Source organism: Micropterus salmoides, unplaced genomic scaffold (assembly GCF_014851395.1).
Source record: "Micropterus salmoides isolate LMB-PRFRI ecotype aquatic unplaced genomic scaffold, ASM1485139v1 Ms_hic_scaffold_15, whole genome shotgun sequence".
Taxonomy (NCBI): Eukaryota; Metazoa; Chordata; class Actinopteri; order Centrarchiformes; family Centrarchidae; genus Micropterus; species Micropterus salmoides.
Window position 1 is genome coordinate 9471773 of NW_024040596.1, and position 12631 is coordinate 9484403.

Consider the following 12631-nt stretch of genomic DNA (forward strand, 5'->3'; position numbering starts at 1 on the left):
ACAGGGAAGTGGAAAAAAAGGCGCCCTCTTTAATGTGTACAATGGAGTAGAGGGGGTTCACCGCAATTATATGTGTGGAATGAAAATAATTCATCTCCTATGGCACATTTAAAGCTATTGTTATTCCAACCAACATGAAATGATCCTCTTCCGCCTACAGGCGAAATAGTACGAATCAGTGAAACACAAGTGGATGAGTGTGTAACTGTGTGCGCAGGCTTGTGTGTGCATACCGGCTCCGATCACTCTCTCGATGCGGATCCTGGACGGGTCGATCTCCTTGGTGAACTCGTGGACGGCCTGTGAGGGGTCTTCATATGTATCGGGGTCCACATATGTCTTTATTCCTGGGAAAGGGACTTTGGGGACAGAGAAAAAGATGCAGAGACAATGAGTTTGGAGTGCGATGAAAAGGACATACATTTTAAATTCAAATTAAATGTATAAAACATTTTCACTGCTACTGCTTTTACCATCACTATCACTTACTCTACAACTACTGCTACAAACACTACCCATCCAGGGGTCACTGTGGGTCGGTTGGGCGGATACATCGCCACAAATAGGAAAACATATGAATGTGGCGTTGATCTTTCATGTATTTATTGTCAAAATAACCAAGAAACTACCAGCTACAATAAGCCTCACACCAACCTGAATTAGTTTTAACACCATTACATCTTTGTGTTGTAATTGAAGGAATGGGAAAACTAGTTAGCTAATGAGCAGAGTAGTTAAAAGAGAAAGCTAGAAAGAAATTGATAAATGTTTGAACTCTCCAGCTTCTTTTTAACTTTTGGAGACTGCAACAACTAAGGTTCAATTCTTTGACATGTGTTCCACATCATAGAGTAAACACAGTGACAAAAATGTCTACAGTGGTCCACACCGGACATCTTAGATAAAGTTACACTTTTATGTATTTCTTTCTATACAGTTTTTCCCCATACTGTATCAACAGTGCATCATGGGATTTTACCTAAACCAGCAGAACAATGAATGGTTAGTGTTTAAACAAAAGGTTCCAGACACGTAGAGACACATTTCCCCACTACTATTGATTATGAGCTGGGAGGCAATTACGCGGGTTACCCTGTCTGATGTTCAATATCTGCTCTGTAGCATAGCACAAGAGCAAAAATGTGACCTCACACACACAGTTTTTTGCTGCAAGGCAGCAGGGTAGCTCAATGAGTCTTTTAACCTGTTGAAGTGTCAATGAGCAAGTTGGCGAATCTTTAACAGGTTGCTGCTGTTCTGGCACTGACCCTGACCTCCCAGTGTCTGTGTGTGTGTGTGGGGGGATCCTTCAGGGATCGATAGAAAAATCAAAAAAAGCAACTATCAGTTGTCTCTGATGTATGAACTGAACCCTCAGGACCCTGAGCGTTCTCCTCTCAAGACTTCCGCTTGACACTACACACTGAGACCTGAGACAATACAGAGGAGATACGGGGTTTGGACTTAGTGAACATAGACACTCGCCCTCAAGGTGTGTGTCGAATGTGGCAGTTTGCCAACTTCAAACTAATCTGGTGCTATCTGTTTCTGGCTGTCCTCTCTCCTCTCTTCCTCTAACTTTCAACCTGGATGCGCTCGTCCTCGTTTTACTCTCTCCTCTCTCTTTCTCCTTTTGCAAATTTCCCTTGTCTCGCCCCAGTCTTTGCAACATCTTTCTTTTTTCAATTTACAGCCCTCATTTTAATGTGTGTTTTTTAAAGTCAGAGATGAAAAGTTGGGTATTAAAAAAACTAAAAAAACAGAAGAGAGGCCAAAGAGATGGAAAGGTACAGGAGTGCAGAAGCAGACAGCTTGGGGATGAAGCTATGTAACCAGATTAGACAAAAAAGAAAAAAGGAAAAAGAAAGCCTCATGTAGAACATCAAGTGAAACCTGAGGGGAGGTGAGGATGAGTGCTGACGCGAGGCGGGAGGGAGAGGAAGGAGAGACAGAAAGATGAAAGAGCGTGGGGTTTTAAAGAATTTTGCTCTTTTGACTTCTCTGACATCTCAATTCCTGAAACTATCATTTAATTCCGCATTTTGTTCCTTCTTTTCTTGCTAGCATTTGTTATAACAGCAAGCCAATGTCTATGCATTTTGTAACAGCTTGTAATGCAAAATTCAAACATGCATAGGCACAGAAACACATGGGAAATGATCCATACAGCAGGACATAGCGCATATTGAATGCAAAGAGAAGAGCTGGTGGCTGTGGCTTACAGAATCTCTCTCTTTTCTTGTTTTTTCACTCACTTACTGCCAAAGACACAAAATAAAACCTGGCACTTTCTCACCAAATGGTTGGGCGTTCTGGCAAAAGGAATGCTCAACACTAACATCATGTAATATGCCAAACAGATTTCACATTTTTATTAAAATATAAAACTAAATACTAAAAAGCTGCCCCCTACCATCATTACCATAAATATGGAAATTAATTATTCTTGACTCAGTCTTTTTGCTACGTGACACTTGTGAAAACACAAAAATTAGATACACACAAAAAAAATCCAAAATAACAAGAAAGGAAGAGGTCGACTGATTGATTTACCATGTCCATTCTGATAACTCGTCCTTCTTTTCTCCTCTGAAGTCATCTTGGCCTTAAAATACCACTGACACCTGGAAAACACATAGAATAATGGACAGAATTAAAGGGACTGTCCTCAAATGTGCACAAATATTATCTGTGCAATAGTGTTTTTGCATGAAGCATCACAGTGGACTAACTATCCAGGACAGGTACATGGGGAGGCCCCTCAAGAAGCCTGGAATTAAAAGTTATTTGTTTTGTCAATTGAAGAGTTTGTGATTTCTTGTTCTTCATCTTGCTTTATACAAGATCATGCTGAATGACAATTTTCAGAGAATGTTATTCAGATCAATACACTACTGTTAAGTGTTTGTTTTAACCCAAACCACAATATTTTCCTCACTAGTTTTGTTGCCTAAACCTAAGGTATATCTCATTTCTCTTATTTGACATTTCCTTGCTCTTCGATCCTCGCTTAAACTGGAAGCCGTTCTGGTTCACTGTCTTGCAGGCCGTCCCAAAGTTGTTATTTGTGCTCCGAGGAGTGATGAAAGGTCTCTGAGGAGCCATGAGCGAGGATACACGAGGGCAGCCTTCACATAAGTCTAATACTACTTTTTCTACTACTACTACTACTTTTACTTTTGGTAAACAAACCCCCATGTTAGATATCTGTTATTGATTGGACGGTGCAACTGATAGGACTGATCTGATCTAGAGTTTCATACCGGAGTGAAGACAGATAACAGTTTTATATTTTATATAAGTTACATATTTGATTTGTTTTCTGATTCACCACCTAGTTAAACATAAGTGTTCATTGCAGGTCTGAACACCAAAATGACCACAAAAAACTTTCTTCATTTATTAGAAAGATTTCTCTTTTCATGATCTGTTATTTCCCCCAGTTAACTTTTATTACGGAGACAATTAAAGCCAGAGAGTCGGAGAGTCTATCTGTCAGCACAAAAACGCTTTCTACATCATCTATTGTTATTTCCATTTAGTCACATGTGAGGCTGATAATTCCTGAGGGTTTGATATGAGTTACCTCATTTCAATTTCCCCTGAATCAGCCCAATAAATGATCTCCAATGTACAAAAGACACCTTAATCATATTCTGGGTTATTCAATAATAAATTAACAACAATATCAATACAGATGCAAACAATTAATAAATAATATAAAGGCATTCCTCCAGTAAGAATGATCCTGTACCTCTGAGCAGGACACAGTACACAGTATAAATACAGAATGCACATTGTTCTTCATGTGCAGGTGTTTGTTAAACAGCTACAGAGTTAAAAATTGAGCTACAGAGAGAAAACATGCAGCGACATGTGTGCAGACACATACTCCAGATGGACGCCGCTTTGTGTGATGCTTCAGAGGAAAGGACATCTTCTCTAAAAACATATTTCCTTGTTTCCTCTGGCCTCACATGATTTCCTCACGTCTTAGTCCCTCCCACTGGATTAGGGAGAGACGCAAGTCAGGGAAATGTAAGAACTGAGATGCACCTCTAACCAAACTGCAACCGTTTCACAACGTTAACCAGATGTTAAACGTGACTTATGTAACATACTTAAAGGGTCACCTGGGTATTTTTCCCATGTTTATCTTTCAATGTGATTAATTGGGACAGTATTGAGTGAGCGTGTTGCAGAAGTGAAACAGGGCTGCAACATAATCCTTGTGGGCAATTGTGCCCTGTTAAAAGCACTTCCACTGAAGTGCTTGTTTTTGCCACTGAAAGGCTCAGATTGTTATTACAAGTGTCTGACAACATTGTGGAAAGGACTGCTACAGAGAGAGAGACCTTTTTTAAAGAGTAAGATCTTTTTTGTTTAAACAAGAAACAGTCACTATATTGCTATTGTCAAATCCAACAGACTCCCTTGATAAAAACAGTAATTTTTTGCTGCTGCTGACTGCAGTACGCTCGCTCAAAACTTGTCTAGTTTCCAAAAAAGTTGTCCCATTTAGTCACATAAACAAAAAAAAACATGGGGAAATAAGGTTCTGGTTAAAAAATACCAAAGTTACCCTTTAAGGTTCAGTTCACCTAGCATTGGTACTTTCCAATGGTCATATATGTAATTTTGGGGAAAATTCTTATATGTTGTTTCGGGAGTGATTGGCAATTGACCTATTCTGTCATTTAGGTATAAGGATGTGTTGCAGCAGTATGGGAGGCTGCTGAGGGCTAATAAATGGAACAATACAGCAAAAAAGCTGGTAGGAAGAGAGCGAGCAAGCAAGCCATACATAAAGTTGACGCCAAGGGTAGACGGAGAAAGACGTACAGTAATATCTCAGAGGCTAATTTGTCGATCAAATGTACAATCCATGGCATCTTCATAGATAAACAGCTCCATATAACAGTACTTTAAAGCTTTCTGGTAAAAATCCAACAAAGCAATATTGCAAGGTTGACTTATCATTTGAACTTATCAATTGAAGAAAGATGTTGGCAGGCAGTAAGAGTCTGTAATGTAAGTAATGAAGATGTAGATTCAGATTCAGAAACACACAGATTCAAAATTCTTAAGAAAATGAGGAGGCAGATAGAGACAGAATAATATGTTATTTTCTCAACATAATAATATAGAAGGAAAGTACACTTGCTAATGCAAAAGCTCGCTCGTCCTCTTCCTGTGTGTTTGTGTGTTTGTGAGACTTTATCTGGGCACTGAGAGACCGGGAGACAGCCAACGACTGATAAAAAGCCACTGCCAAGAAAGTCTGAAAAGCTGAGAGATTAGATGACAGCATCTGCAAAAGACCATGGAAGAACTGATCCAAATAGATGCTTGGATGTTACTCTGAAATAAAAAGTGAAGAAAACACACACAAAAAAAACACAATCAAAAGTTGTTAGTCTTTGCTGAAAACAAGAACATGTTTACATTCAACACATTTCTGGAATCTCATAGTAGGAAAAATATCTTCTGGTGCCATTTCAAAGCAATTTTTAACCAATTTGCTACAGAAAGACACCCATCATTTCAAGTTATTATTTATTTATTACTGTTACTATTTAAAGGGAGAGTAAGTGATTCTACAGAAGGATTGCTGATACTTCAACTCAACTGCCAAACAAATACACCCCTCCCTTCAGTGCTCCCACAGAAGCTCTGACCCCCCAAATTTCAAATCTTGGAGGTTTCTCCAACGTTGAAATGCCTTCGTGTTTGGCTGGTCAAATAACTTTATTTGTTTATACTCTTTAGAACTTCTCCTCTTTGGAACTCTCCTTCTTCACAGTGCCTGGAGTCCAGCATGTACAAATGTTCCAGTGTATAGAACTCTCTCTGTCAGTGCTTCTGTGCACGAGAACTAACGCCACCTGTTGCTGATTAACTGGAACAATGTTGTGTGGCAAGGTCCGCACCACTTTCTGTGTTTTCCATTTACAGAGCCAGGGATGTGTAGAGCAATACACAAAACTGAGAGCTAGCAACCCATGAGGAAATATTAGCTGAATTTAACAAAATGTGTATTGGATTACAATCACTTACTATGTCTTTAAAGGAGCTTTTTGCGACATTCGCTGTCACTATATGTCGCACTACAACACCAGCAACTCAGACCAAAACAAATGTACTGTAGATCAACCATAATTTTACCTTGCGGATCATCATGAAACACACCACAACACTAACCAAAACCATTTCTGTTAGTCTTCCCACTGTTCCACCAATCACCAGCTCTGGTTTGGTGGAAATAAACCCTTAATTCACCGAAATATAGAGCTCTACACCTTAGCCAGCAGCTGCAACACTTGCTACAAAGGCTGTTGAGGAGAAATGTACGTAGAGGTGAAAGTATGTCCAACAACATTATGGAAAGGATCCCTGCAGCGATAGACATTTTTGTTAAAAAGTAAGATCCTTTTTGTTTAACCAGAAACGGCCATTATATCGCAATGCTATCCTGCATTGATAAATACCTTAACCTTGCAGGTCATCATTAAACACACTTCATTCAAAATTGACAGAAACAGAATAAACTTACTAAAAAGTCTTTCCACTCTTCCATCAATCACCAACTCTAGTTTAGTTGAAACAAATTCTTAGCCATTTAGCCATTACCTAAATGTTTGGTAATGGCCTCAATCAAACATGACAAGACTGTTGAGCTGTAAAATAATCATATGAAGGAAGGAAGGTGCTCTGAGTTACCTTACAGGCTGAATCACTGATGAATTTTGAAACCTATTTTGCTGTAGAGTGCTTAATTAATGACTGTGTGCATGAGGGACACTCACTCCCACTTCTCCCTGGTGGATCCCTAAATGTTCTCATATTTCATAATTTATTAGATAGAATATAGAATTCTGCTGGCTGTTATATGCAGTCCCACAGCAATGACTAAACTTGACATTGTGACTAAATTCCTATTTGCTCACATGTTGTATATTAAGTTAATAATGCTGTCTGCAGTTGCCGTGGATGAAGGTGGGCACATTTTCCCCCAGACTAGAAAAAACAAACAAAGAAAAAATTCAATAATACATTTTTTTTAGACCGATCTGACATGTAAAGAACCCCCTCAGCTACTTCACAGTATTTTGGGAAATTAAATTGGTTTTCAGAGATGATAATTTAGTGACACATACAGTACTCTTAAGAATGTGGAACAGACATGCTTTTAATATCTGTGCATTTACCCTTGTGCTTCAGTGTCCCGTCTGTTAATGTGATGACAGTTAATTTAGAATTTCTTTGTGGTGGACGTGTTACTAGGTCCTACCTAGACAAATTGCCATCATTACTTTTAGTGAAAAGTGTTCCTTTTGCGGGTGTGTATTCAAATAAGTGTCTGACATGAACAGTTTCCATCAAATTTACATGCATGTCCAACAGAAACTTGGAGTGGCAGCAAGCAGTAGCAGAGAGCCCAGAGGCTTGGCCCAAACCCCCAACAGAGACAGAAACAGAGGCCCAGTCACACAATCTCTTCCGAGGAGAGTCTGCTCTTCACTGTCAATACTCATGACAAGACCCTTCCCCCTGAGCTCTGTGCCTCCACACCCACTGTGGTCCACATGAGAGATGCTATCTCCCTCCTGGAGATGAGACTGGCGTAGGTGAGTGACAGAAGTCTGCATCTCGGCCTGAGTCCCACAGTATGGAAGCCCTAAGCGGGCATCCATTCAAATACTTTTTTACTCCGTTTTCCTGTGATAACAGGATAATTATCTTGAGATCTCCAAATAACGAATAGTGTTACTGATATAAGGGGATCAATTTCTTGGGATCTTGAGATATCAAAAGATAGCTTAATACTGGGGTTGGCAGGTGCGTTACTTAAGGATAATTTCAGAAAATATTTTGCAGTTGCTGGTTAGCTTAGTTAGTAGAGGACAGAACAGAACAGAATTGTAATTAAAGGATTGTGAGCTTAATTCTTTTGTCTTTTATAATCCCTTTCAACAAAGTTGTTAGGAAGAGATTCAGGGGAATCCAATCACACATTTCCCAACAGATATTTAGAAGGTTCATCGGGAAATGTGCAACGTTAAATGGATTTTCCTGAATGAGAAGTGCAGGAATTTCCTCTGCCTGGGAATGATGAGTGAATGAAAAGTCCATAAGTTGATGGATGTGGACCAATTGCAGGAATGCACACGGCCCAGCACATGGTCCAGCACATGCTTTATTGTGAGCATGTGAAACAGTCTCTTCATAAGAACTTTGTCGAAGAGAATTAAAGAAAAGATAAAAAAGAAGAGGATCAAACACAGAGCCCTTTGACTGTGAGTCCTGTAGTCTACCAACTGAGCTAACCAGTTACACTAAAGGGACTAAAGATGCGTTACAGATTTAAACCACACCAAGTGATAGGAAAATTGGCAAATGCAGTGCCTGGACAGAACTAATAGAAACTATATTTTCAGCACAAGAACATCTTTGCGTTAACCAAGCAAAATAAAGTGGCAAAGTGACATGATGGAATAATGTAGGAGTGAAAATGCCCACATCACACTAGCAAGAGAAAAGGAGAAAGTGTTTGTCAGGGGCCTACACACACTTTCTCCTTTTCTCTTGCTAGTGTGATGTGGGCATTTTCACTTGTGTGTGGTTTCATGTGATCACATGGGAACCTCCTCCTCTTTGAAGACTTAACATAATCCAGGTTGCCAGATTAGAGCAGGTGTCAGAGGGCTACGAGCCGCAGGTTGCCAGACTGGGCTTCAGCTAAGTGAAGTCTGTGGGATCCCGGACACAGATAGACAGAGCAGATAACATGGCGGGTACCACTGGCTGAAAGGACAAGAAGGGGATTTGCAAAGCTACTGTTGACCTCTGCTGATGGGGTCAAGCTGTTCATTAAAGAAATGGTGGCATGTGCCTTTATCAGTATATTCCAGTCGTATCCTCTGATCCCCTTTATCCGCCTAACCCTCTGTCTCACTGGCTTTCATGTTGAAAAGAGGCCGCACACACAGACACAGACAAAGACAGTTATCATATAGCTACAAAGACTGGCTTCTTCCGCTGCTCTCTGGTCTGTTGAGCATTGTAACAGTACATATTCACAAGCACTTTACACACCCACACATACAGAGTCACCTCAGTGTAACAACATTGCCCAGAGCCCTAATCAAAGCATCAGTGTAATTCAAACCACTCCTCTCTTGCCCTAACATTCCTCACAGTCACCTCACCATGGCACATCTCTCTGCTGCAGAAGCTACAGAGGGCACAGAAGAAAGGACGGATTAAAGCAAATATGAAGAAAATGATAAAAGAGTTGCAGAGACTGACAGACAATTGAAGGGCAAAGAGTACACAGTAAAACTCCTCGGCCAGGCTACATCTGTGCAATCATGACAGCTTTGCTCTGGTAGAAGTGTTCACTCTTCAAATTTAGCATGATGCAAACATAGATGTATATTTAGGAAGCTTTTAGGGCAGCCAGGTGTTAAAACTCCTCGTACGGCAGCTCCTCTTATATCCTCACTCGTGTTCTACAACCTTACGTCTATGAGAGCTGTGTGACTGAAAGCTCTCATCTTTCTCAGGCAGCTCAAGTACATTTGGAGTTAGTTTTTATATAAAGAGAGTGAAAGTACCTCCTACACAGGGCAGAGGGACCGCAGATATGACAGATCGTGATGAAGTCAAAAAAACACTCCAACTACTGCTGTGGCTGCTTTTAGGTGGATTCATGTAAGAAAGGTCCTTCTTGTGCTAAAAAGCACAAAGTCTAAAGGATTTGCTGTAGCACTTGCACCTGGTTTGTGTGTGTGTGTGTGTGAGTTTTTACTAAATAAACTAGGAACACAGTTCCTCCTACACACACTGCGATCACATCATAAAAATAAGAAAATTACTGTAAATCCCTGCTATAAATCTGCTACTTTCGTCTTATTTTTTTAATATTTAAAGCCATTCAAGCCACTCCAACAGCAAAGAACTTAATTGTGAGGTAGAGCACCTTGTCTGATAAAAAAGTAAAACTCATATCTGTGAAGTTCACCTCTCACTCATAGAAGGTCTCTGGCAACCGATCAATGCTGAAACAAACTGCAAGTGTTTTAAGCTGCTATTCTTCTAATGGGTGCTTGATCCTGGCTCTGGGAAGACTGATTTATGAAGTTTGTGCTGTTTTTATTAAATGTGTGCCCTACCCAATCAGCACCTGTGATTGTATCATTCTTATTCTGTGATGAGAGCTTAATAAGTATACTTGTCTCAATAAAGCACTTATCTGAAGGCACAATATTAAAAAAAACATTTGTTTAGGATGCAATTCAAATCTACTTTTTGTTTATTCAAACGTCTCTTTCATGTTCTCACTCTTGCTGAAACCAGGCAATCCACGGACATTTCATAAATAAGAGTATCGTGACTCCAAAATGAGACATCAGTCATTAGAACCAGGTAGAGGTAGGTAGGAGAAGTTCATCTGCGTGTCCTCATAAAATAGGCGGCAGGAGAAGCTTGGCAACATAAATATTAGTTGATGTTATTGATGTCTGGCGAGCCGGGAACAAGCTGGCACATTAGCTCAGATGCCAACAATAAGTACAAAGCAGTTTATTCAAGATACATTTTTCTACCATCAACTCCTGTCTCATTGCAGTCTGCCAACCATTCTTCTTTTGTGGAGCACTTTATGCTCATAATAAGTTTGGATAGTTTACTCGATTTTAGACTCTCCCTCAAAGGTCAGCACTGTCAGGATGGTTTGCTATTGGTCAATGGTGCAAATGTGTGTGTAACAGTTCCCTCAACTTTATGTGAACTTTAGGTGAAAGATTTTGCAGATCTACTTCACTTCCGTAAGCGAATACACTGATTGTTGCCATTCCGACTTCTAACCTCAAAGCGTTCCAGGTGCCTGATGCCGAAAGTGAATAAAAAACATGGCTGACCGTGGCAAAGTTTACACACAGTTGCACCCTCAGGAGTTCCTTTATTATTGATTAAAAAGGATGGCCACGATATTCATATTATATAACATATTTTACATGCAATACAGGTTTTACTATATGAACATATGTATTATTTTAATTTAACTACATGCAAATATACTAGTGCTGGGCAACGATTAAATTTTTTTATATATTTTTGATATATTGCTTTTCTGTGGATTCCTATTAAATAGGAAATCAACAGGAGAGAATTTGCATGGCAGAGCATCCCCGCAAAACTAGATGAAGGCCTATCAGGTAAAGTTATGTAATGTTATCCTATAATTTTAACTTGAGTTAAATAGGCTACAGCTGAGTAGCACACAGAAGCCGTTGCCATGGTTACTATCCATAGAGCGCCTGCCGTTTACTCGAGGAGCGCTTGTCTCCTGTTCACCAGAGCAAAGAGCGACCCTGCGGGGCCAAGCGACTACGTTGTGATTTTAAGAACGTTCCTAATGGTGCTTTCAGACCAAAAGCGAAGCGAGCGTTCGGGGCAGTGAGTTTACATACAAAGTCAATGCAAAGACGCATAGAGCCGCGTTTTCCTGTCGTGCGGCGAAGGGGGCGGTGCCGGACAAATAAACACCCGTGGTCGGACTGGACTTTACTTGCAACTAAGCCGTTGGCTGCTTTTATTAAATTAGCTTTTTACTTTAGTTTTTGGGATTACAACGTTGATTTATCTTCACTCGAGCTTCTCAGCAGCTAGATTCCGTGCACATCCGGTTCCAGTGTTGTTAGCGTCATTTGGCACTACTTCATATTTATATAACAACCGGACAAAACTGGACATTGCTGGGAGAAAAGAAAGCGAGGAGGTTGAACTACCTGGTGAGTTCAGTAAAAATGTGTATGTAACTTTATTCCAGCTATCGTTGTACTTTACTGTGACCAAGTTAGCATAGCATAGCCTTGATCGATCCAAACTCCATACAGAAAACAAACATTTTAGAAGTTGTTGTCCTGCTGTCTTGCTGACAGACCTGACAAAGCATGAATTCATATGTTTAACAAAATTGCATGGTACTGTAGTTATTTCAGCATCAGTTTGATCCGTTTATTGCTATTTAATCACAACAAAATGTTTACTTTGGGTTCATACAGCTGTAGTAATAGCAAGTTGTGTTTATCGCATTAAAATCGCCTTCGCGAGGTGAAAATTCGCGTTTGGTCTGAAAGCACCATAAGACCGACATCTTCTCCAATACTAATCAGCGTGCAGTGTGTAGCTATCCACTTCGCTATGGCTTTGATCACTTTTCTTGGCTTTGTTTTTCTACTTCTCCCACATGGGAAATTTCCAAGTTCCGAGTTGCCTGGAACACAGCATGAGTTCTAGTAAATGATAGATGGGTCCACATTACAAGGTAACAATCAATTTAGTTTTATAGTGTTACTGGAAGGCATTAAGTTTTTATCATAATCTTCTCTATACACTATAATCCCTCTTACTGACATTTGTTTCTGTAGGATAAAGGTTAATTTGAGGTCATCTTTCCCGCCACAACTGTCCTTTGAAATCCATTCACATTACTTGCACATATTCTCAGAGGCTGAACTGTTTTATGCAAATCTGACCCTTGCAAATCATGTGAACCCTGGTAAACTCAGCAGAATGTGCAATCAACCATAATTATCATATTGTCAAGGGCGTAGAATTTAGTAGG

General features: G+C 39.9%; 1 protein-coding gene across 2 annotated transcripts in view; it reads right to left on the bottom strand.

Annotated features, from left to right (window-relative positions):
* LOC119903932 (ephrin type-A receptor 6-like) overlaps window positions 1–12631 on the bottom strand; it is a 189507-nt gene that overhangs the window by 17345 nt on the left and 159531 nt on the right. For both annotated transcript variants that reach the window (XM_038720243.1, XM_038720244.1), the window contains exons 9-10: window positions 2554–2624; window positions 234–359 (exon numbers count right to left, since the gene is read on the bottom strand). In XM_038720243.1, the coding sequence (XP_038576171.1) occupies window positions 234–359; window positions 2554–2624 (197 nt within the window). The remainder of the gene's footprint in view (window positions 1–233; window positions 360–2553; window positions 2625–12631) is intronic.